This window comes from Pogona vitticeps, chromosome 12 (assembly GCF_051106095.1).
Source record: "Pogona vitticeps strain Pit_001003342236 chromosome 12, PviZW2.1, whole genome shotgun sequence".
Taxonomy (NCBI): Eukaryota; Metazoa; Chordata; class Lepidosauria; order Squamata; family Agamidae; genus Pogona; species Pogona vitticeps.
The window spans coordinates 11,567,371-11,593,531 of NC_135794.1; the positions used below are offsets into that span (position 1 = coordinate 11,567,371).

General features: G+C 41.6%; 1 protein-coding gene and 1 long non-coding RNA gene across 7 annotated transcripts in view; both read left to right on the forward strand.

Annotated features, from left to right (window-relative positions):
- Positions 1–26,161, forward strand: part of FRMD5 (FERM domain containing 5) — a 198,790-nt gene that overhangs the window by 157,244 nt on the left and 15,385 nt on the right. For 2 of the 6 annotated variants that reach the window (XM_072982123.2, XM_072982125.2), the window contains exons 2-8: positions 5,615–5,719; positions 6,636–6,678; positions 7,325–7,403; positions 13,409–13,506; positions 14,597–14,720; positions 16,067–16,154; positions 19,485–19,573. In XM_072982123.2, the coding sequence (XP_072838224.1) occupies positions 5,615–5,719; positions 6,636–6,678; positions 7,325–7,403; positions 13,409–13,506; positions 14,597–14,720; positions 16,067–16,154; positions 19,485–19,573 (626 nt within the window). Of the gene's footprint in view, positions 1–5,614; positions 5,720–6,635; positions 6,679–7,324; positions 7,404–13,408; positions 13,507–14,596; positions 14,721–16,066; positions 16,155–19,484; positions 19,574–26,161 lie in introns of those variants that run through there. The other 4 variants (XM_072982124.2, XM_078380843.1, XM_020812193.3 and 1 more) reach the window with 3 other exon arrangements.
- On the forward strand, positions 567–2,454 carry LOC144584537 (uncharacterized). Its single transcript, XR_013538848.1, has 2 exons — positions 567–1,584; positions 1,952–2,454. It is a non-coding gene; the product is annotated as an uncharacterized LOC144584537 (long non-coding RNA).

The following is a 26,161-nucleotide window of genomic DNA, read 5'->3' on the forward strand; positions in this document are numbered from 1 at the left end:
CAATAATTTTTCCCCATCAGCTCTCTTAACTATCCAGCTATAACATCCAGGATGTGTCACCGGATGATCTAGGTCTTGATCTCCAGTGACCCAATGGTAGCTTGTTGTCCACAATATATGTTATACATTATTAATAAGAATCAATTACAGTAGGACCCATGTGCCCATCAGGATTTGGTTCCAAGCCCTCCTCCCCTGGATGCGGGAAAGAGTGGATTATAGTGAATACTATTTTAATAGTGAACACTATACTGTACATAGCATGTTGTCTGGCTTCCTCTAGTGGCCAGTTGTGGAACTGACACCATAGAAATACATTTTTCCAGTGAAAAACTATATGTAGCATAGTCTCAAGCTCACTCTAGAACAGGGGTCTCCAAACTTTTGACCATGAGGGCCGCACCGGATATCTTCCGAAAGAACAGGAATGTGCATGGATGTATGCATGCCCACACCACCCTGAATGCCCCCCCACATGCACGCACCCCCCTGCCTGAACAGATCCCCCCCCCCAGTATTGGAGTGCTCACCTCTAGAGAGGGACACTGTGGTGGTCACCCTGCTTTGGCTCATGTAGGAGTTTATTTGCATACACCAATGGGAGCTGTTGGGAGGCAGAGCCAGAGAAACCAGAAGGGAGGGGTGAGTCAGATAAGAGCAGTGAGGAGTTAGAGGAGGATCTTGAGAGAGTCTGATGTGAGAAGTCAGTTAAGAGTCAGATGAGAGTCTGAAGTAGAAGTTTGTGAGAGTGTGGCAGAGTTAAGAGTTAAAGAGTTAAGAGTGAAACAAGTTATTATTAAACTACTGAATACTTTAATTCTTTGAAAAAACCTGTTTATGTGATCTGTAACCAATAAACCTGATTGGTTCAGCATTACTCTCAGCTTGGAAATCAATCTTTATAATTAAAGGTTGTTGACAGAGGTCAACTGGTGGCAGTGTAAAAGAGGGAATGTGTCCTGGGCCTCAGGCTAGTGAAATAACCTGGGGACACGTAGGGGCGCACCACAGGCACAAACCAGCAAAATGAAGGTTTGTCTCCATTCGTAGTTTGTCAAAGTCCGCAAACTATGAGTGCTCCAATACTGGAGGCATTCAAGAAGAACTGAGGTAATCACCTGGCAGATATGGTTTGATGGTATTCCTGCCTTGAGCAGGGAGTTTGACTTGATGGCCTTGTAGGCCCCTTCCCTTTTCTATGAGTTCTATGAATTTCTGGATTTTTACTGAAATCGATTTGTCAGTTCATCAGCTGTATAAAACAGCTGCTGTCTCTCCAAATGTATTTTAAATTTTGAGAGCCTGGGGCTGCCTCTCTCACACACACACAAAAATCCATGATTATTGCAATGAAACAATGGCATATAGAAGAAAAATGCAAGTTATCACAGCAATTTCAATCGCAAAGGGTATCAAGTATATATGAAAATCTATCATAATGAAAAATATGACAGTGTTACTTCGGCAAGATCAGCTTTAGATTTTCTGATGAATGCTGGACTTATTACCAAAGAAGAATGGAGTGCACAAATAACCAAGCTGGATGGCTAGGAGCAGGAGCAGAACAACAGACAGAGGAAGAAGGTAAAGGTAAAGGTAAAGGTTCCCCTTGACAATTTTTGTCCAGTCGTGTCCGACTCTAGGGGGCGGCGCTCATCCCGCTCTTCAAGCCATAGAGCCAGCGTTTTGTCCGAAGACAATCTTTCCGTGGTCACATGGCCAGTGTGATTTAGACATGGAACGCTGTTACCTTCCCACCGAGGTGGTCCCTATTTATCTACTCGCATTTGCATGCTTTCGAACCGCTAGGTTGGCGGGAGCTGGGACAAACGACGGGAGCTCACTCCATCGCGTGGATTCGATCTTACAACTGCTTGGTCTTGTGACCCTGCAGCACAGGCTTCTGCGGTTTAGCCCACAGCGCCACCACGTCCCCCTGTAGAGGAAGAAGAGGAGACTGCAAAAGAGAAGCAGGCAGTCAGAGTGAAAACACAGAGTGGAGGAAAAGCTACACAGAAGGCAAAATAAACAACACAACTAAATGGGGAGGTCTGGGAACGGTTATACCAATGTTTAATAAGGGGAAATCCAGATAAAAGGTGGAGGGGACAAGCAGATGAGAGGGATCCAGAGAGTAAAGGGGAGAACCAGCAAGGAAAATAGAATAAAATTTGCAAAGGGAAATACCGGTAATAGGCGTGATGAAATATAGAAATTCTAGTTATAATGGTAGATAATATTCAGTTAAGGTCTGTTTAATATAATATAGAGGTTTCTGTATGTATGATAATACTTTTATAAGGCTTGATCAATATTAGTTGGAAAAGAGAACTGGGCATAAAAAGTGTGCCATTAATATTAATGACAGAATTGTACAAGTTGTAGAGCAGGTATTGCGGGGGGGAGAAAGATTTGGCTTTTAAACAAGTTAAGACAGGACAAGGCTAGCGGAGGGAACTGAACCAACGGCCACTGCCCCCACCACCAAGGCCAAGAGGCCAGTAGAATTCAATTCGGTAGAAGGGGGGGTTAAAGGCAAATAATTGTAGGTAGGTGGTGGTGAAAGTGAGGGATTTCTCTCTTTCTCTCTTTTAGGTGTAGTAATGTTAGGTTCTTTAATAGGGAGAGTTAGGGTGTGCACAAGAAATTTGGGACTAGGAAGAAGTATAATAAATAATGGTTAAACAGATAAAATTAATTACTTTGAATGTGAAAGGCCTAGGAATGACTGAAAAGAGGGCAAAAATACAAAAATATGCTAAATAAGAGTAACATGGGCATAGTGTTTTTACAAGAAACTCAACCATAAAAAATAGGGTCTGAATGAACTGAAATGTAATTGGTGTGATGTATATGAAAAAATCTTTTGGTCCTTCTAAATCAAGAGGAGTAGGAATTTTAATTTCCAAAAGTTGTGATTTTAAGATAGAAAATGTGGGAAGAGTCACACAAGGAATGTACTTAATAATACTGTACAAGGGATATTAATGGGAGAAGGGTGTGATGACTATATATGCACCTAATGAGAAACAAGAGGAATTTTTTGTAAATATATTAAGTACAGTGGGGTCTTGACTTAAGAACGGCTTGAGTTAAGAACATTTTGACTTAAAAACCCCTCTCATAGGAAAATATTGACTTGACTTACATATTTAGATTTGAGTTAAGAACTGAAAAAACCCACGTGGGAGGCAGGGAAAGTGCAAAATGTGAATTTTCAGTTAACTGTTGGCCAGTGAAAAGGGTGCCTGTCTGCTTCCTCACTCCTCCCAGCGTTCAGAGAGTGGATTGGGAGACAGTCTTCGGACTGCCTGGTACTGTCCTGCCTGGACTGTATTTTCCCTGCCTTCCCTGAACCTTTCTTGACCTAAGAAAAAAAGAAACAAAATATCCCCCTCTAGTGGTCGAAGGCAGAATAGCAGCTTCCCATTAGTTTCTATGGACGGAAAAGAGCAGATACGGATCAAATGGTTCTGAATGCATTCCTATGGGAAATGCAGATTTGACCTGAGAACTTTTTGACTTGAGAACCGCCTTCCAATACGGATTAAGTTCTCAAGTCAAGACCCCACTGTAGATTGGACAAAGTAAGGAAAGGATTTCTTGTGTTAGCAGGATATTTTAATCAAAAGTACAGTCAAAATAGTACAGAAAGTAGATAAATAAAAGTATTATACAATTAAAAACAAATTTTGAGAGGCAGTCTGGGGCTGGCTCTGTGCATGCTCTCTCTAAATTTGAGGGGGAGACCGGCTGATTTCTGCAGGCTGTGTTGCCTCTGCTCATGTGCCTGCCTCTCGGCTGATTATTTATTGATTTTTTTGAGAGTTCCCTCCAGCCTGTGGGAGCTGCCCCAGGCCGCCTTTCAAGGAGGTGGAGGTAGTGGCAGGAGTGGGTGGGGAGCAGTGGAAATCGGGCGGAGCAGGCTGTGAGGGTGGTGGTGGGGGAAGAACCAAGAAGTTCGGAAAAACACTAAAAAGTTCGTAGTTCAGGTTGGTTTCGGTTCTCTAGTTCAGAACCAACCTGAACCAACGAACCAGCAATTTTCCACAAATTTCCTACTTTGTTTTTTGGTTTGTGCCCATCTCTTCTCACCACTGCCTAAGGTAATTGATTCCATTGTTGTACTGCTCTTCCAGATAGGGTGTTTTCCCTGGTATTTGGCTTAAATCTGGCTTCCTGTTGCTTGAGCCCATTCTTATGTGTCCTGAACTCTGGGATGATCAAGAACAGACCCCACACTTCCTCTGTTCCTCCTTTCAAGTATTTGAAAAGTGCTATCCTATCACCCCTGAGTCTTCTTTTCTCCAGGCTAAACATGCCCAATTCTTTCAGTCTTTCCTTATAGGGCTTGGTTTCCAGTCCCCTGATCATCCTTGTTGCCCTTCTCTGAACTTGCTCCAGTTTATTGGCATCCTGCTTGAAGTGTGATGGCCAGAACTGGACACAGTAGTCTAGTGGCCTGTTCTGCTAACTTCATTTTTAGAAATATAGCTAGGGTTTTTCTTTTAATATTTTTAAAATATTTTCAGACCATCGGTAAGTGAATCAGTGGATACTGATCCTGCAGATAATGGGGTCCTACTATACTTCCTACATTCACATTGCTATTTATATTTCACAAGGATATAAACAAGTCACGTCATTGCTAAGTTGACTGGAGACACCAATAACTTGGATGTGTTTTCGAAGCTCACTGGAAGAAGAGAGGCCCTCACTGTTGGTTGTTGTTAATTAAACTTTTCCAGACACCTCTATGGGATTGAGGAGGGCCAGCTTCGGTTTGAAAAGCATTAACATAAGAAAGTTCAGCCATATTTTCACAAGTGCACCTGCTTTTCTCCAGTTCTTTAGTGATGGTTGCTTTCTCAGCCAAGTTAGCCATATCACAATCCCCTTGGTGTTTTTCAGTGGCTGTATTTCATGTCTAGTTACCAGCATTAGAAACACAAATGGGTCCCTAAATAGATGTTTGCTGTTGTTATTGGAGAATATATTCAGCAATGACAACTGTGAGTTTGATATTTTCTACTTTTTGGAACATTTCTTCATAGAGACTTGCTGCATATGAGGATACCCAGCACATATGCAAATATGATCCTAATTCTTGGCATCCTTTCCAACATAGAGGAGACCATGATGGTTGCATATGGGATGGCCTTAAAGAATTTATGAGTCGGTGGTTGATTAGCTTAACAGACCTTACTTTTCTCTAAGTAGATGTAGACCAAAATATTTCTTGCATTCCATATTGCCTTCCAGTGATTTTGTGAGACGTTGATGCTGTTCTCAAACCCTTCGTTGTCTCTTTTAAGAAAGTGTTCAGTACAGGAGAAAACACCTTTAAAGGTATTTAAGTAATTCAGAATAAGGGACTTGAAAGTGATCTTTGGATTTCAGAAAGTAGATTCAAACAAAGGTTTCAGCAGATGTTTGGTGTGTCACTTGGTTACCTTGCTTGGTCATCTGTGCATATGTATGGGCATACTGTATTCCTTTGATTTGAAATAGCCATCTGGACCGGCCTCCAAGGCCTAGCTTCTAGCAGCCCTTTCTGCCAGATCCAGTAGTTTTTGTCTCATGTCTTGATTAATGCTGTCCCTTTGTTTTGCAGAGAGATGCCAAGGGCCAGTATCTCTTTGATCTCCTTTGCCATCACTTAAACCTCCTGGAGAAAGACTACTTTGGAATCCGCTTTGTAGACCCAGATAAGCAGAGGGTGAGTCCCAGGGAAATATTGTTTTCAGAGGGTCCCAATGTGCAAAGCCTAGTAACTTCCATAAGCTAAAGTGGGTGTTAGTATGATTTGTAAGCCAGCCTTTTCTACTGTGGGGGCAGCAAAAGCAGAACGACTGTTTTATGCAAAACAAAACAAAACAGGGCTGTTATGCTAACTTCGGTGGTAGGCTTATTTGTTTGGCAGTGGTGGTGAAGATACTTAGCTTTCCTTCTTATTAGGGGCCCTTCTTTCCCTTTAGTAGGTAATCCTCAGTAGAAAGATGAGAAGGTACCACCACAGTCAGAGAGATTAAGCAGGATGACAGCCCTTTGTGATACAAAATGTCTGGGAGCCTCAAAAACACAGAGATTTCTGCTGTCCCTAATCAGGCAGCAGTTGAGTGACATCATGCTGAAAGCCTCTTTGGTCACATTCCTTTAGAAGGTGGGTTCATCATGTCTGTAGAAGGAAGCAGGTGGTAAAGCGTGTGGGCCTTTGCTTCCCTGAAGAACCATCATACACATCAACACACATCCACAGTAACCAAAGAAGACTGCGCTCTTGTGGCATGGGGCCAGAGCATTAATTAGTCCTATTTTGGTTTTTCTCCAGTCAAATCTGCAATCTCCCATGACTTTGTTTCATTATGAAAAGGAAACTGAGAGATAGTTAAAACATCAGCAGCAGCTTAAAACTGCAAAGCTGAAAGGGACCCTGTGGGATCATCTAGTCCAGCCCCTGTCAAAGAGACACAGTGAGGAATTGAACTCCCAACCTCTGGCTCCACAGCCAGGTGCCTACAACTGTCCCATTTGTTTTGGAGTTAGTTACACTGTCATCCCTTAGGGAACTCTTAATTTTTTTGTGGCTAAACTTTTGCTTTCTTCTTTTAAAAAATGTTTCTTCTTTATTTTAGCACTGGTTGGAATTTACCAAGTCTATTGTGAAGCAACTGCGATGTAAGTAGTATATTACTCAAAGTGTTGTGGCAGGGCTTCATTTGAACTGAACCATGTCCTAGTGTGGTACAACAAACAGGAGGAATGTGACAAGGGTATTCCTGAGTGTATGGATGCTTCCAGGCAAGGCTTGGACTGTGCAATGACCCCATCTCATTCATGGGCTTTTGCAGGAGGGCTGCACGGTATTGTTTTGGTCTGGGAATTTTCTCTCCTAGTTTCAAGAACTTTCAGCTCTGATTTCAGCAAATCAGTTTCTTTCATAGGTAGTGTATTCAGAACCTGGAGTAGCTCAAGATAGTTTTGGGTTTTAAGGATCAAAACATTCAATTCCACCAGAAAGTCTGTTTTTTCAAAGGCAACCTCAGATATAATCCATGGCAAGAGTGAACACAGGGTATAAACAACAGTTGCAAATTCATCCCTGTCCAGGTAGAGCTATAGATGCCTATCAGCCTGTACTGGTGAAAGACAGTCAGAGCCACCAAGCCTACATACCCTCCAGTTGAGTATAATATTAGGGCCATGTTTGGAGACAGAGTTAGATAGAATGAAACAGGGCATTGTTCTGAGGTCTGCCAGCTACTGAAACAGGCTGTTGTTGATTACCCAGTCAACATGACAATGCAGTTGTTCTCTTCTGCAGCACAGCCTCCATTTACCATGTGCTTCCGGGTGAAATTCTACCCAACAGATCCCGCTGCCCTGAAAGAGGAAATCACCAGGTAAGATTGGTTGTCCATGTTCCATCCTTGGGCAGGCCAACCAAAGGAATTTGTTTTGGTTATTAATGACTTGCAACAGTACCCTACTGTCTGAGGGTATAACTACACAGTGATTGTATGAATTCATTCATATTCACTTGCTGTGAAGTTGCATAAGGGAATTCAAGTTTCCCCAGGACTGTTTGTATTAACTGGGCCACTCAGAGAAAAAAGCAGAAAGCCTTCTTTGTAGGTAGTTTGCAGCTCTGTTGTAGCCCTGCATGAGGCATGTTTACAAGGGAACTACATAATAAGCTGTAAAAGAGGGTTTCCTCCTCTCGTTTCCTGGCTTAGCTGCAGCTACCTTAAGAAAAGAAAAAAAAATTAAAAGAAAATTGTTGCTGATAGAGAGAGATTTTGCTTGCTGATCCTGTGAGTGTGTGCTTGTGCAGCAGCTTTTCTCATCACATGATCACACCATATGAATGAATACAAATGGATATGTATATATTTTTAACGCAGGAGTCCCAGGAGTGGAGGCAAAAACTATGGTTTACTCTGGGCTAGTTTGCATTTCCTTTTCCATCACATGGTCAGTGGGGAAAAATGTGAAGCAACTCGTCCCAATTCCAGAATATTTTTTTACCAATGTGGTTGCACCCTGACTTTGTTTTCTGGCACCAATTTTGAAGTTACTTGCTTTGCCTGCCACAAAAGTAATAATTAAACATGGGGATGAATATAAAAAGCAAATCATGATATTGATTAAATATCCCTGATTTGTCAGATATTTGTTGCTTCATATTCTTGGGATCCAGAGACCCCAACGAATATGAAGCAACAAATATGACCCTTTTGTATTCGTCCCTTTGTTCCCTATCTGCTTATGCCCCGACGGGTCAGCTGTTCCTCGAGGCCATTAGCAGAGAGGGGGTTTCCCTTCAGGTGTCTTGCTAAAGCCTGCCCTAAGGGAATCCCACCCCCAGGGCTGAGGGATGGCTTGGTTCCTCTTTCCTCCCTATGCCTGAGCGGCATAGGAAGAGGAGGGAAGGGATCAAAGGGATCCCCCAGCTTCTGCAAGATTACTTTCATCCCTGCTTTCCCCCTTCTTGCTAAGCCCTGCGGGGCTTAACAAGAGGAGGGGGAAAGGGATCAAAGTAATCCTGCAGTCATGGATGCACATTGATCCCTGCTTTCCCCTTCTTGCTAAGCTTAGTAAAAGGAGAGGGAAAGGGATCAAAGTAATCCTGCAGTAGTGGCTGCACAATCGCTTTGATCCCTGCTTTCCCTCCTCTTGCTATGCCCCAGGGTACAGCAAGAGCAGGGAAAGAAAAAAAGACTCGACAAATGATGAACTGATTCGTTGTTCCTCGGGTCACTGGGGGTGCAATTCATGGACCTATGAAGCAAGACAAAGTGCCATTTTGGCACTTTGTCCCCATCTCTAGTAATAATATCTCTGACTCTCCCTTCTTTTCTTTCGGACCTGGCGAGCTGTCCTGTGTTTAGATCTTACAACCATAGATTGGAGCAAATGCTTCTCTAGCTCATGGGATTTAGGTACAGCAGAATTCTTGATGTGTCTTTGCTTGTCCAGTCCCACCAAATTATTCTGAAGCTGAAATTATGTCTCTTGTGTCCCAAAGTGGGTAGATAAGAATCTAAGATTCAATTCTTGAGGGGCAACTCTATGCCTTGCAGGCTTCTGCCGGTAGTTCCTGCCATATGTTCCTTCGTAACATATAAGAGGAGGGTGGTCTTTGTTACATGGTGTGTATCTCACAAAAAAGCAGCTGTCCTCATCATGTGGGACTGATATTTGGTCATTGAAGATTACTGAAGACAGAGAGGAAGTCTTTCCTGAAGCTGTCCTTTTTTTAGAATGAGGATTTGATTGAGACTTATTGTAACTAGGAGGCAGGCAAGGCAAATAGGTTTTACTAAATGCAAAAATGCGAACTCGCTTATTTGCTAGACAAGGTGACATAATTGCCAGACAGGATCTTATTTTTGCTGAGCCTCTTCTGCACTTGCCAGTAAATGAAACATGAGTCCTTTCTTCATATAGTGCAAATCATGTGTGCAAATGACCTAATGATGTTTTGAGCAGGGGAAAAGTACAAACATTCCTGAAGAAAGCAAATTGCTCTTAGATTTTGAGTTTTTATAACTTTTGAATTGTTGTGTGAAATGAAATCCTAACTATATTTCAAATATGATGGGAAGATGAAATTCAGTTACCTTCATAGGTGGTCATGAGAAAAAACAAAGGTGAAGTTTTCTCTCTGTTCAAATTTAGTTGTTTCTGAATGAATTTTGAGATAGAACTATTTAGGATCCTAGCGTTATAGTTTGAGCAATTCCTGCAGGTCAAACTCCTGTCTCGCAGCTGAAATCCAGACTTTTGCATTTTCCAATAAAACATTATCTTTAATCAGTTTTCCTTAGCCTAACCACTGACCTGGAATTTACAAGAAGATCCTGTGTGGTTTGTTTGGTCTCATGTCAAAATATATTTTAAAAAGAATGAGGTTTGTCAAGAAAGTAAACAAGATTGCTCATAAATAAATGATGTCCAGCTGTCATTCCTCTGAACACATCCTCTTCACTGTCTGTCAGCATGTCCCCTGAGAAAATGTATGTCCATTGTTTATTTAGTTTGTCTTCACTCAACCTTCCGTATTCCGTGACTCTTCTTTCAAATGCTGCCTCATTCAGTATTTAAGGTTCCTGAGACATTTGTCCAGAATTGAAATGTGGCTGTTCTTTAAAATTAATACTTTTTTCTTGCAGTGGTGCTGTGCAAAGGGGCTGAAGTAGATTAGTAGGAGAGAAAGCAGATCAGGCAGCAGAATGTTTTTTTTTTTTAAAAAGAGACATTTGGATGCAAATCCCAATCCACTCCATGCTTGTTTGCACCAAATGCAACAACGAGCAGGGAAAAAATGCTCCATGCTGAAGAGCCCTTTGTTGGCCACATGCTAAACATGAGTCAACAGTGTGATACAGCAGCAAAACAAGCTAATGCCATTCCGAGCTGCACCAACAGTAGCGTTAAGATCAAAAGAAGATACTGGATTTAAGAGGGAAAAGAGGAAACTAACATTTGTCTGGAGGAAAATGAACAAGATAATCTGGAACCAAAACCTTATGAGGAACAATTGGGTTATACTTAGGCTGGGAAACAGAAGGTTTGGAGATATGATAACCCTCTTCAAACATCTGAAATGCTGCCACATGGATGTTGTGGCAAGCTTGTTTTGAGCAACTCCCAGTGTTTTCTGTGGATTCCCAAAATAGAACCTAAACCAGGGGATTCAAATTACAAAAGCAGATATTTTGACTAAAAATATTAGAAAGAACTTCCTGAGCTGTTAGAGAGTAAAACAGAGTACCGGGGGGGGGGGGGGATGAACTCTCTTGTCATTGAAGCTGTTCAAGGTTGGATAGCCATCTACCAGCCGTTGACACAGATGGCCTGCAACTGGGCAGTAGGCGTCCTCTGTATCCTTTCCCAGTCCCACTCAGCGATGCCGAGTTGTGAGTTTCCTGCATTGGCTAGATGATCCTTTCTGCACTTCTGTGATTCCACGCTTCTCCTCTCAGCTGTCCCGTAGCACACAGAGGTTTAGGGAAAGTGACACTTACCAAGACAGGCAGTGAACCTGTGGGACAAAATCCTTTTCATAGTTAGCTACAGTTGGGAGGGGGAGATTTCTATCACATCATTTTTGTACCTTCTGCATTTCTTTTTGCCATCCCTCCCCCCTCCCCCTCTGCTCCCTCACCTAACGCCCCATGCATAGGATGGTGAGCTATGGTTTATGAATTTAGATTAATTTCCTGGTGGCAAACAGATATGACAGTGGCAGGCAAATACATGCACCTCGAAAATACTGTGGGAGCGGATTCATTCATCACACTGTCTCAGGATTCCATTTTTGAAATGCAAATACAGCAAACATATCTCTCTCTGTGTAGAATGTGCTCCCCTTATCACTAAGTAGCCAGACTCTGTTTAAGTATGGTTGATTTGGGATGAACTGAGATGTCCCCATCTCACTCTAAAAAGCCAGGAAGCAACTTAATCTACTTCTAAACTAATTTGAATGGGTTGTTTGAGGGACGGTAGCAGGCACGTAGGCAAAGTGAAGGATTCCTTCCCCTACGAGAAGTCTGATCAGTGAGATCAGCCCAGTTGATGAGTTGGTCCAGACAGTCATTAGCAGCTTGATAACCGTGCTGTGCTGCTTTCACACTTCCTCTGTAACCCATTGGCATAGCTGCAAATTGGTTGGTATTGGCAAGGTGCCACATCTTTTTCAGTTTCCCCCAGAACTGGCAGCTGAATAGGGGCATGGATCTCAGGTTGGCATCTCATTCTTATACACATTATTTTTAATTCTTTTTCTATGCTGATTTTATATTTTAACATTTCTTTCAGCCACCTCGGTATTATGCACTCAATAAATCTGAATTTGATTGTGAAATGGTTAATAGCAGCTGTGTCTGGTATTAAGTTTTCGTGAAATATGGTAATCAGGAATAGTCGGAGGTCAGCACCTTGAGAGTTGTCAATGCTTATGAGGGGAACTGAAGTATCATCAAGGGGACATGGCCACTGAAGGCAATCAAAGGAAACCAACACAATCACTAAGCAAGAGAAGGATCAGTTAATGACAATCTTGTGACAGAGAGGCAGTGGATTATTCTTGGATAATATGGGTCCCAATTTATGTAACTGTTTCACTGCCACTTGGGATATTATCCCGCTCATATTGCACATGTGAGGAAGATCTCGATTATCTCTCCATTCCTTACAACCCAGCAATCATTGTTTCTTAAAGAGTCATTTAAAGACCTGGCTCTTCAGGCAAGCCTTCCCTTCAGTCAACACCTGATTTTCTTTTTTCTTCAGCTTTTTTTCCCATCTTGATCTCCTTATTTGCTGATATAATTATGTGATTGATTTACATATAATGGTTGTTGTGGGTTTTTCGGGCTCTTTGACCGTGTTCTGAAGGTTGTTCTTCCTAACGTTTCGCCAGTCTCTGTGGCCAGGCATCTTCAGAGGGCAGCACTCTGTGCTCTTTTGCAGAGAGCTGTCCTCTGAAGATGCCGGCCACAGAGACCCACAACAACCATTAGATCCCGGCTGTGAAAGCCTTCGCGAATATATTGATTTACATATATTTTGATGATTTGTATTTTGATTGTATTTTATAATGTTTTGTTCTTCTTTGTAAGCCGCCCCGAGTAGACTCTGTCTAGAGGAGAGGGGTATAAATTGAATAATTAATAAATAAATAGAAAGTTTGAAATTGGAACGAACCTATTTTAGCTCCTGTAATTTCATTGAGGATACCCACTGAGGTGTAGTGGATAGAGTAACAGACTAGGATTCAGGAGAACAGTCTATCCTCTGTTTTTTGTTGAGGTGTTTGCATTAGATCTGCTCGTTTCTTAGCTTGGGAGCTGTTTTCAGGTTCATTTAACAAAAACTGGTTTTGCCTACTAAGGATTCAGGCAAATCCTTTGGTTTTTTTGGAACCAAATTAAATTCTTCATATGTAATGGAGGTCCCAAAGTGTAGTGATGGAGCACTGTTTTACTAGGGGAAGAGGGGTGGTAAGCGGTGTGTCTTAATTGGTTAAATCCTTTGAAATGCAGCAATTAACTCGGCTAACTTTAACTTCACCTTTAAAAATGCTGGATAGCAAAGAGAACAATTCCACAGGGCTGACTCTGGGGCCTGCGTATTATAAGCCCGGGTAGCAGAGTGACAGTGTGGTTGGCATCCTTGCAGAAAAGCAGAAAGCTAACTCGTATCATATGGTTCAGACCCTTTTAATACTGGCAAGTACTGATCTTTGTTAAAAAGAGGTTGTCCTCTGATTCTGCAAATGGAAGATGTGAGAAAGAAGTCCTCATTACCTGCAGGCTCCTTGTCTGAACTTAGTATGGACATTTATTCTGCCCTGGATGCCATGTGAGGCACTAATTTCCTGCTGTGATTCTTTTGTCAGGTATCTCGTCTTCTTGCAGATCAAAAGAGATCTGTACCATGGCCGCTTGCTCTGCAAGACATCCGATGCTGCTCTGTTAGCTGCCTATATCCTTCAAGGTAATATCTCTTGACAGGATTAATTTGCTTTTCATTATCAATACTGATTACATAAGTTACAACAGGTCATTGAATCTCAAATGGAAATGACACCATACTGGTCACCATCTAAGCCATATGGGCGTATCCCTTCTGTCACTAATTTGCAGTAAGGACCAAATAAATGTTCCTTTAGTTATCAGCATTAACTGCCTGCGGTCCTCCACCTTTCTATAATTTTTATAGTGCATAACAACAACAATGTGCTGTAAAGCCAGTTCGACTCATGGCAACACTTTTCAGGGTTTTTAAGGTAGGGACTACTCATTCCCGTCTTCTGGGAGCAATCCTGGGACTGTGAAGCTTGCCCAAGGTCACCCAGGCTGGCTCTTCTGGGAGGCACAGTGGAGAATGAAACTCCCAACCTCTAGTTCTGCAGCCAGATACAGTACAGTAGTGCCCCGCTTGACGACGATAATCCATTCCGTTAAAATCGCTGTTAAGCGATATTGGCGTCAAGCAAAAGAAAAAACCCATTGAAATGCATTGAAAACCGTTTCAATGCGTTCCAATGGGCGAAATACCTCATCGTCCAGCGAAGATCCTCTATAGGGGAAGTCATTTTCGGTCGCTGTCTTAAAGAAATAGGTCCGGAAAACAGCAGGTGGCCATTTTGAAACCCGACAATCAGCTGTTTTTGATTGTCGTAATGCGAAGAATCGGTTCCTGAATCAGGGAACCGATCGTCGTAAAACGGATTTTCCCCATTCAATCATCATTTTGCGATCGCAATAGCAATCACAAAACCTCATCGTGAAGTGAGTTCGTCGTGGAGCAGGGTAATCGTCAAGCGGGGCACCACTGTACTTAATTCACTGAGCTATCCCGTCAGTATACAATCAGAATGGGGATGTTTTAAGTTGACTGCCGGGCTTGTGTTACATCAGGTCTTTCCTTGCCCTAGCATCCTGGAGAGACTTTGCCGACCACAACCCCTGACGAGACAGAGCAAAGATCAGACTTGCTTAGGCACACAAGCTGCCAGAGAGTGACTGCTGTTTTCTCCCTCCCTCCCTCCCTTCCCCCCACCCCACTTTCTCTCTTCTGTCAGCGGAGATTGGCGACTATGACCCTGGAAAGCATCCTGAGGGGTACAGCTCCAAGTTCCAGTTCTTCCCTAAACATTCAGAAAAACTGGAAAGAAAAATTGCAGAGATCCACAGGATTGAGCTTAGGTAAGATCTGGCTTGGTATCGAGCCTGTACAAGGGCTTCTGTTCTTTGCTGCACAATGAAAATCCATACGTGTGCCCCTTCCCAGCACACCAGGAAATGTCCTCAATCAAAATCTATGGCTAAATGCCTCTTTAGTCAGATTGGGGGCCCAGGGCCTATTGCTGCTGCTACTGCTGGCTGCTTTCTTGCATGAAAAGGAGATGTTTTTGACCTTGGAATTGTTCAGACACAGAGAGGAGAGACTCAGAGAATTTTTATCAATAACAGTGCAATGTCCTTTGGATTAATAAAACCCTCTTCATCCCCTGGGTGAGACAAAAATATATTTACATTTACCAGTGGGACTAAATTCACACAGACTTCTAAATACATTGTGAATATCTTTGTTGCCTGCTACCTATCTGTCTAAAGACACACAGACAAATAATCATCTCAGAGATGATGTTGCAATATTAAACAGGAACTGATGAGGTTGTAAATACTCCTTCCTTCAAAGAGTTATCAAATCTGGTACCCATGATAGCAATAAGGGGCACAGGTGGGCCAAAGGGAATTATGCTTCAGAATCATGGAGATCCCAAAGAATTTCAGACACCCCAACAGCCTGCATTACTAATAGCCAATCCGAGTGGAATGTGATGTGTTTCATTCCCCAGGCTCCCTTCCAATGTACTTTTGTGCACCTGAAAAATGAAAGGATGGGCAGTCCCGGATTCCACAAGGAGGCATAATGGAACGGCAGCAACCCTGTTGAGAAGGCATGCTACAGTCTTCCCTTTTCACCACTATGTTCAATTCCTGAACACAGGTTATAATTTTAACAGCTGTACAACAATCAGGGGGACGTTGTGGCACTGCGGGCTAAACCGCAGAAGCCTATGCTGCAGGATCAGAAGACCAAGCAGTCATAAGATTGAATCCACGCGACAGAGTGAGCGCCTGTTGCATGTCCCAGCTCCCGCCAACCTAGCGGTTCGAAAGCATGCAAATGCGAGTAGATAAATAGGGACCACCTCGGTGGGAAGGTAACAGCGTTCCGTGTCTAAGTCGCACTGGCCATGTGACCACGGAAGATTGTCTTCGGACAAACGCTGGCTCTATGGCTTGGAAACGGGGATGAGCACCGCCCCCTAGAGTCGGACACGACTGGACAAAAATTGTCAAGGGGAACCTTTACCTTTACCTTACAACAAGCAGGAATGTGATAGGCAATGGATCTTTCTTTCGGTTTTGTAATCTCTCAGTCTATATTTTGTGTTCCTATGAATTGGTGCTCTGAACTATTAGTGACCTACTGGGGATGTATTAATTCAAGCCTGTTCCTCTTGTTCTTTTTCCTTCCCCAGTGGCCAGACGCCAGCTACTTCAGAACTAAACTTTTTAAAGAAAGCCCAGACCTTGGAGACGTATGGCGTTGACCCACATCCATGCAAGGTACACAACCATAGCATCATCTTGATGTTGTTTGTTATTTCAGCTCTTCAGGTCTTATGTAGATTTCTTCTAAATTTGTGCTATATCATTGCGTTCAGCCATGATCATTCCATGTGGATTGGGATATTTTATAATTAAATACACAGTGGAGGCTAGTAGCAGAGGATAAGAAAATAACAGAACTGTAGAGAGATGGCAGGAGGTATCTGGTGAGGCACAATGAGTAGAGATGGGATATTCGTACTTGCCTCCCGGGGGAGACGGATATGAATATCTCCAGCACAGATGGCCAGTCCCTTTGGATCCACCCCCAAGAACTAGCCAGTCCACTTACTACTCGTGGCACGGTGTGCACGGACATCAGCATCCCGCCTCCTTGCCAGAATGGTCAACAGTGCAGGGAGGCGGGGAACTGCCGGCTGGGCTCCTTCCACAATCGGTGCAGCACAAATGATGACAGCATTCTGGCGTACAAGTTGCTTTGTTAAGCCATGATTTAAATTGTTGATTTACTTCGGTAGAAGCAATATTGCAATTGTATCCTTTTCAGAATTTTATACGGTAACATTTAATCAAAGTGATCAAAGGAGGATTCTACAGTAAAAAGGCATTTGACTCTTCAGTTCTCTATCTGAAAGAACTGTGTGAGCTCTTTTAGATGATTTGTTTAATGTTTAACCAACATCTAGAGAGGATTTAAATTTATATTAACACAGATTTGTACATAAAATTATTTTTCGTCTCTTGTTTTCAAGTACCTTTGTGTAATCTCACTAAAATCATTGTTGACTGTCAGCAGGTTATTTCTATTTAGTGTTAACAAATTATAGCATGAATCATTAGGGAATATCTACATATTTGTATACACAAGAAACATCTCAGTCACATGGGAATTGTCGATTGTAGGCTGTTTCTTTTTTTAACTCCAATTTTTTCCCTTGGACTAAAGCCACTGAACGACATAGATATAGATCCAGGCAAATAAAAGAAACAAATTGGACCCAGTAAAGTCTAATAACTAGACAATTTGCCTCACATAGAAACAAATTAGGGCCTTTCAGCCCTTTGTCCTTCCTTCCAGCAGGATTTGAAACATCATTATCATCGTGGTGGTTTTGACCATCCCTCTTGAGCTTTGTCTTCAATCCACGGCATTCAAGCTTGCTTGAGCAGATCTCAATGTTTGTGTTTGTGTGTGTTTGTACATGTGCTTGTATTGTATTGTGTGTCTTACTTCATTGGTCTCATTCATTTTCTTATAAGAAAAAGTCAGTTTTGAGCATGCCTTGGCCCTAAGCCATTTAGGGCTTTGTCAGTCAAAACCAGCATTTTGGAACAGAGGTCAGAAGCAAACTGGAAGCAGTGGTCAAGACTGATAATGGTGCCAGCTTGTGACTGGAATTGGGGGCTGCCCCTAAAATGTTGGAATAAGGCATCCCCACCCCATCCACAGGCCATCCCAGAACAACTAAATACCTAATGTATACCAGACAATAATCTGGCCACCACATTTCAAACACTACCTGTAGCTTTTCAAGAGCAGATGCAAGTATAATGCATTACAGTAGTCTAATTAAGACATAGATTGCTGTGGCCAAATTAGCCTTCTCTAAGATAAGTATGTGGTTGGCGTTCCAGCTGAAGCTTGGCAATGGTGCTCCTGATCTACTGCTACCTCTTGCCTTTCTAGGCAAAGTGACCACTGATGGTAGATAAAACAGCAGTAAAACAAAATTTAGTATAATCAGACCATCAACTGGTTTCTCTGTGTCACCATTTCTAATGTCAGATTTGAATGCATTCATTGTGTGCAGGGATAGTCATATTTGCCCTATGTAGAAAACACAGGAGTGCTGCTGGCAGAAGAAGGCATACATCACTTTAGAGGATTAATGTCCTGTGTAAGGCAAACAGGATGATCCTTGCACAGAAAAATGAATGGCTATAAACTTGACACCAGGAATGACAACACAGAGAAACTAGTTTCGAACAGTTCAAATTCCCAGGGCACTCTATAATGGATCTCAAAGTGGATATTGTAGAAAAAAGGAATGACAAAAGGAGACTCAAGAGGAGACCATAGAATTTGGCTACCTAAACAAGTCCCAGCACAGCAATAAGGACCTGAAAAGATATCAAGACTTCCTTGCGCACTGCATATATTAATGACTCATCTTTCTGTAATATCTTATGGATCGAATGTGGTTATCTCCATTGACAGGCTCTGATCTGTGTGTCATTAACAATTCTTAGCATTCCTGTGACAGCCAGGTCTGCCTAATTTATCACCCCAGCTTGGATGTGCTATTAACAGCCTGATGGTCCTCCTCCTATCTTATGAACGACTGCCAATTTGTCTATTATCTGTATCCTCTACTTGGTTGTGAATCTCACCACCATGGAACAAATACAGGGGATATGTATTTGTATTCTTATGTCTGAAGAAGAAGATTTTGATAAGAGGAAACCCTGATTAACCACCAAAAGCTTATAGGAAGCGAAACACATTTGGGTGCAGAGTTAATTGTGTGGACTCTGATGTAAGGTAGCAGGCTTGTAAGAAATTACCGGAAGGGATTGTCCTGTTATTAGCCTCATGGGAGGTATAAATCTATTTAGGGATTCATGCAAACCCAGCTCCCTTCTGTGTCAGGAAAGTATTGGGGCTTAATTTCACAAAAAGAAAGATGCGTTTAGCTGTTCAACTTGCAGTTCCATTCTAGAGGTCTTCTATAGCAGCTTTCTGATGGTTGGTAAGAAATTGAAGGCTAGGAAGGAAAAGGATGGTACCACAAGGTGGGAAAAAGAAACCCTGCTAAAGCTGCCCAGAAAAAATATCACTTTTAGTACCTGTATAAAGTACCCTACCCCAAAAGGTGTATGTAGAAGGTGGGATCAGGCAGCAGATGGCAGCAAAACAACAACAACAACAAAAACCTTCTTCTGCTTGAGGTCCCAGGCAGTGACTGCCAATCAAGAATAGTTACCCATGACCTGGACTAAGGATGCTCTCTTGTGACATATGAACGGACCAGTTCATGGCTCTGAAGTGAAGACTAATATCTGAATAACAGAGGTCTGCAGACATCTTTACATAAAGGTTGTTGGGGAGGAGAGATACCACAGTTTTCCTGGAGTGACGAACACTTCTTTTCCTAGAAGAGTAGAAAAAAATGAATAGATGTTTGTAGGTGTGCATGCATCTGTTACCTCTAATCCAGATGAGTGGTGACAAAGGATGTTTGCACACCTAAGGTGAAATATAGAGAGTTGTTTGGGATTGCATTGTAGACTTTGTCTCATGTAATGAGTACACTTGCTGTGTTTCAGGATGTGTCTGGAAATGCTGCCTTTCTAGCATTCACTCCTTTCGGGTTTGTTGTCCTTCAGGGAAATAAACGAGTTCATTTCATCAAATGGTGAGTTCTATGCTGAAAACCCTGTTTGTACAGTTGCAGTTGTACAGGATTTCCAAAACATGGTTACCGCCATTGTATTGTACCTCAAACAGTATACAGTCACCAACTCAAGCCTGATCTAATTTCCATTACAGTTGCATTTCTGCTTCTTCAGCCCGTTTCTAGTTACAGACTATGGGCTTTCACAGAAAAGTCATGACTTTCAGCCAGTATTTTTGTTCCGTTGCAGTGGAGATTGGGGAGGCTGCAATCCTGCTTCCATTGAAATTCATGTTACTGGAATCTGTAACAAATAATTTGAGAACTATAGTTATATCAGAAAATCTCTTGCTGTTGATCTACCTATAGTTTAAGAATTGTCCAGATATTTCTCCTGAGCGCTGCTCACATGTACCTTGCCCAGTATGAGCAGAACAGCAGTAAGTAGTAAGTGAGTAAAATAAATAGGATGCAAAGTGAAGCAGCAGCAAATGAAAATATCTGGATTAATTTGCAGTTTGTGTGAAAACCTGATGCATTTTTAAAGATGATTGATTTTGTGAAATGCAAAAAGGGGAAACAAAATTGTACACCTGTAAGTGGAAGTGGAAAGGAGGCCAAGCGACAAAGGGAGAATATAAACAAGTAGCAAGGAATTGCAGGGATGGCATTAGGAAAAAAGCTGAGAATGACCTGAGGTTAGCCAGAAACACTAAAAGCAACAAAAAAGCATTCTTCAGGTATTTATAGAGGAAAAGCAAAAGAAAAAGAAATAAGGTCTCAGCTACTCAATGGAGATGGAAAAATGATAACTGAACACAAAGAAAAAGCAGAACTGCTGAATTCATATTTTAGCTCAGTATTTTCCCAAAGGACAGACTATGACACAAATGTGAAGTGGAGGGACAGGACAGCAGCTGGAGATTGATAAACAAAGAGTTGAGGAGTACCTTACTTCCTTGAACGAGTTCAAATCCCCAGGGCAGAAGAACTGCATCCAAGAGTATTGGCTACAGAATCATACTCAGAGGGTGATGATGAATGGCTCATTTTCAAACTGGGTGGAAGTAACAAGTGGGGTACCCCAGGGCCTAGCCCTGGGCCCTGTGCTCTTCAACATTTTCACTAATGACCTGGATGAGGGAGTGCAGGAAATGCTAATCAAATTTGCAGATGACACAAAATTGGGTGACTAATACCCTGGAAGACGGAAACAAAATTCAAAATGATTTAGATAGGCTTGAGCACTAGGCTAAAAACAACAGATTAAAATTTAACAGGGATAAGTGCAAAGTACTGCACCGAGGGAAAAAACCAAACAAACACAAAGTTGCAAGGTGGGAGATACCTGGCTCAGCAGTATCATGAAGGATATTGGAGTCATCATAGATCTCAAGGTAAATATGAGCTAACAGTGTGATGTGACCTTTTAGAAGGCAAATACTATTTTAGAATGCATTAACAGAAGTATAGTCTCCAAATCCCATACGGTACTTGTTCCCCTCTATTTGGCACTGGGTTAGGCCACACCTTGAGTTCTGTGGCCAATTCTGAACAGTGCACTTCAAGAAGGATGCCAACAAATTGGAACAAGATCAGAGGAGGGCAACAAGGATGATCAGGGTGCAGAAAACCAACCCTTATGAGGAAAGACTGAAAGAACTGGGCATGTTTAGCCTTGAGAAAAGAAGACTGAGGGATTATATGATAACACTTTTCAAATACTCAAAAAGCTGTCATACAGAGGAAGGGGAGGAACTATTCTCAATCATTCCAGAGTGCAGGTTACAGGAAGTCAGATTTCAGTTGAATATCAGGAAATACTTCATAACGGCTATATCCATATAGCAAGGGAATCAATTATCTCGAGAGGTGTTGAGTGCTCTAACACTGTTGAGTGCTCTAACATTCAAGAGAAATTTAGACAACCACCTGGCAGATATTCTTTGATTTGTATTCCTGCATTGAGCAGGGGCTAAAGCAGATTAGAATCATATAATTGTCATAGGGTTGGAAGGGACCTTGGAGGTCTTCTAGTCCAACCCCCTGCCCAAGGCAGGAGACCTCCTACCATCCTGGACAGATGGCTGTACAATCTTTTCTTGAAAAACCTCCAGCGATGGGGCACCCACAACACCAGGAGGCAAGCTGTTTTACTGTTCAGTGGTTCTCACCATCAGGAAATTGCTCCTTATTTCCAGGTGGGATCTCCCTCTGACAAGTTTCCACCCATTGGTTCTTGTCCTACCCTCAGGCTCAATGGAGAATAAATTCTGATTAGGAGCAGCAAATAAATGCATGATAACAGCCAGAACTAGTTATTTCCTGGGATGATTCTAAAGGGGACAATGTAGGTATGATAGGGCAGCTGGGGCCACCTGTGCCCTTGAATGGAGGAGAAAATTCATTTTCCCTGAGGAGTAAACGGAGGGGTACATTCACTTGCAGAGCGTAGATAACGTGTGTACAGCTGACTCCAATGAAAAGCGTTTTCAGTTCTTTTATAGATATACAATCTTCATGATAGGTGAGGTACTCACAGACTGATAGATCTGGAGGAGGTTTTAACTTATTTATTCCTTGTTATTGATATGTTTATTTTATTTTATATACCACCTTTGTATAAATATAATCAAGGTAGTATATGATAAACAAAATCATACATAAAAATCTTAAAGTATTCAGATAAATAAATAAATAAATAAATAAATAAATAAATAAATAAATAAATAAATAAATAAATAAATAAATAAATAAATAAATAAATAAATAAATAAATAAATAAATAAATAAATACTTTGAATTGAGCTTGGAAAACAACTGGCAATAGTGCAGGGCATACTCATAAATGTACAGTGGTGCCTCACACAACGAGTGCCTCACACAATGATAAATTCACACAATGATGACTTTTCCTGAAAAATTTGCCGCCTCACACAATGATGTTTCCTATGGGGAATTTTCGCACAACGATGTCCCTTTTCGTTCCTGTAAAAGTGCCTTAAACTGTTTGAAAAGTGTTTTAAATGCTTGCTATTGTTAGCCCACCTCCTGAAACCTATGCAAACTTAATTTGGTGTTGTTCTGAGGCGTCCTTAATTTTTGGTGATTTTTTGTTTTTTCTCTCATTGAAATGCATTGGACGGACAGTTCAATAGAGTTCAATGAGAGAAAAAAAATCACCAAAAATTAAGGACGCCTCAGAACAACACCAAATTAAGTTTGCGTACGTTTCAGGAAGTGGGCTAACGATTGCAAGCATTTAAAACACTTTTCAAACAGTTTAAGGCACTTTTACAGGAGCGAAAAGGGACTTCGCAAACCCATTCAAATGCATTGAGTCGGCTTCAATGCATTTCAGTTGGGGAACCGCGTTTCCCTCAACGATGTTTCCTATGGGGATTTTCGCTTAAGGACGGCAATCCGTTCCAATTGGAACGGATTAACCGGTTTTCAATGCATTCCTATGGGAAATGGTGTTTCACAGAACAGGGTTTTTTTTTGAACCAATTAACATCGTTGTGCGAGGCACCACTGTACCTATTAGTAGCCCAGCTTCTGCATTTTACTAAAGTAAATGGATGAAATCCTCCATATTTAAATGACTCACTTGCCACGTTTGGAAAGCTGGTAATTTGTTAAGGTTTATTTGAGCATAATTTTTTTGAATGACTGTTGATCTGTAGAAGAATACAGAGAAGGCACTTTCAGCAGCAGGAAGAAGACTGAATTGTCTGCAATCCAGGTTGCAGAGACCAAGAGTTAGATTTATTGTGTGATCAGACAGGTTTTAGCTCATTGTTTGGGCTGCTGTGGGGGAATGAGTTGGATCACTCCTTTTGATAGCAGTTACATGATACAATCGCTGGAGTGATCCAAATTGTCCTGAGATCCTTATTTCTCATAACCTTTCTGGTCCCTCTTAGGCACTTCTGGTTTTTTGGTGTAGTTGGGATCATTTTGGTTTGGTCTGTTTTCAGTGCATGTGATTGGTGGAAATGAACCAAAAGTGACCCTTCCCTGTCAATTTGGTAGTACGTATTGTGAAGTGGCTTAAGAAAAAAGCCACTTCAGGATATTGCCAAATTAACCACTTCCTCGGCTGTATGGAGGGGCCAGGGAAATGAAAAGAAATTTCCTCATTTTAAAAAAATGGAAGGCAAATGGGAAGTTTTCTGCTGGAAGCTTTTGTTTGCTTTTCTCTCCAATTCAACTGCGGCTTTCAAACCAGACCTTTAAGAGAAAAGCAAACAAAAGCTTCCAGCTTTCTCTTTCTCTTTTTTTAAATTCTTTTTTTATTTTTATTCTCTTTTTAAATTTTCTTTTCTCTTTTTTAAAGTGTATATGCAGTGTATATTTGCTGTCCAATGCACACTTATTCCCCCCCCCACTTCCTCAGCCCCTCCACTGCGCTGAGGGTGTGTTTAATTTGCCAGTATCTTGAACTGGCTCTCTTCTTAAGCCATTTCATGATATTAGCAAATTGATAGATGCAGACAAGATAGGGTTTCTTGAGGTCCATATGCCATCTGGATATGAGAATCATACTAGATGGCATACCAGACCTCCTAATGACTCTATTTAACTGACTCCAGCCTGCTCCAGTTGCCATGTGTAGACAAGCCCTTAGTCTTTCTAATTATTCCTAATATGATGTCTAAAATCTTGTTATATTTTATATTGTTATTATATATGTTGGAAGCCGCCCAGAGTAGTCAATTGACTAGATTGGTGGGGTAAAATTGCAATCAATCAATCAATCAATCAATCAATCAATCAGTCAGTCAGTCAGTCAGTCAGTCAGTCAATCAATCAATCAATCAATCAATCAATCAATCAATCAATCAATCAATCAATCAATCAATCAAATGCTTGAATTATGGAAAAACAACAACACTTCCAAAGAGGCAGCCATGTTCTCCTGCTTCAGCAACCTGGCAAAATTAAAGGCAAAAAATGGAAAAGGTATGAAATGAAAAAAGGAATAAAATATTGTGGCATCTTAAAGACTAATATTTGTCCCCAAGATGGGCTTTCATGGATTGAAGCCAAACCTACCTGGCAAACCCTGGATAATGCCTGCAATTTTAAGTAATTAATAGCTTTGGCAGTCCAGTTTCTGTGTTACCAATGTGCTGTCAATTTGCCTGTCGTCTTTCTCCTCACTGGTCATGACCCACACCACCACGAGGTATGTATAACTACAGATGGTCTAAATATGAGCACTCCCCATGTCTGAGGAAACAGTTTCATCTATGAAAACTCACACTGAATTTTTTTTATTCTTTAAGGTGCTATAATAGTTCGTCTTTCCTTCCTTTTTTGCCAATGCTTTTGCTGACAATACTTTCTGAATCAAAATAAATAGCTTAGGAGTCTGTTGTGGTATCTGTGGGCCTAGAAACAAGCTCGAAAGGAGGCCCGTCTTCAGCAGGTTAACATTCTCTTCACCCTGTGTATGTAATCAAAAGAGGAGGGGCTCCGATGCAACATCCAAGGATTGTGATCCTCATTTCTAATCTAAATTGATACACCAGTTGTGTAAGTGGACCACAGTGTTCAGAGTGGTAACTAGTTAATTTGGTGCCTGGTGCAAGTGGCACCGTCTTCCACCCTCTCCACCCTGAGGCAAAGGTGCGAGCACCCCATGAAAAAGAAGGGTGAGAATATGTTGTCCTCCCCAAAAGAAAGTATATGCATTCCAGAAAAAGTAAGAGAATAGGCCCAGGAGGTATTTCCCTGTATTTTCCTAAGACTCATCAGTAGAATCACCTCTGGATTTGGGTGCCTGGGGGCCAGTTGCTCCACCCTAGTTACAGCCCTAGAAGTGATGAGGAGGGAGCTGTGACTTCAGACATTATTGCTGGAACATGTTAACAGCAGTTAAAATACAAGGGTGCTGAAGCAGACGTCAAAATACCAGAACTGGTCTAGCCTTGACAGCCTGCATGGTGTAGTATAAATAGCAGTCGAGACCTACATGGGTTCAGCGCTCCATTCTGCCATGGAGGGTGGGAGAAAATGGTAAACCACTTGAATAGCCTACATACTGCAAAAATCCTATTTGTGCCTCAATAAGCTGGAAGCAACTTATTGTTCGTCGCTTTGCAGATACTGAGCAACATATTTAACATAGGCCTAAAGCAAGAAAGTGGAAGTTACTGAAGAAATTAGGGCTGTTGCGACAGCCTCTCATATTATTGGCATTCTTGAATTTTTTCTAACCATGACTGAATGATAGTTGAAAGGTACTCATAATATGAATTTCAAAGAGGTAGCTGGGTTAGCATGTTGACAGAATTAAGAGTGTGGTGAGAGATACCGAAAAAGGAAGAAAATGAGAAAAGCAAAAGACAAAATATTTCAAAAGCTCACATTAACACAAATGTGGTAGGCTTTATGTTGCCACAATATTTTGTTCTGTACCCCCCACCTCCTTTAACTTTGCTAACAAAATATACCATATTTTTCTGTATATAAGACTATACTTTTGTCTAAAATCTTTAGAATAAAAATTGAGGGTCATCTTATACACAGAAGTAAGCTGAGGAAATAAGTGGAGGGGAAAGCAGGGATCAAAGTGATCCTGCAGGGCTTTGATCCCTGCTT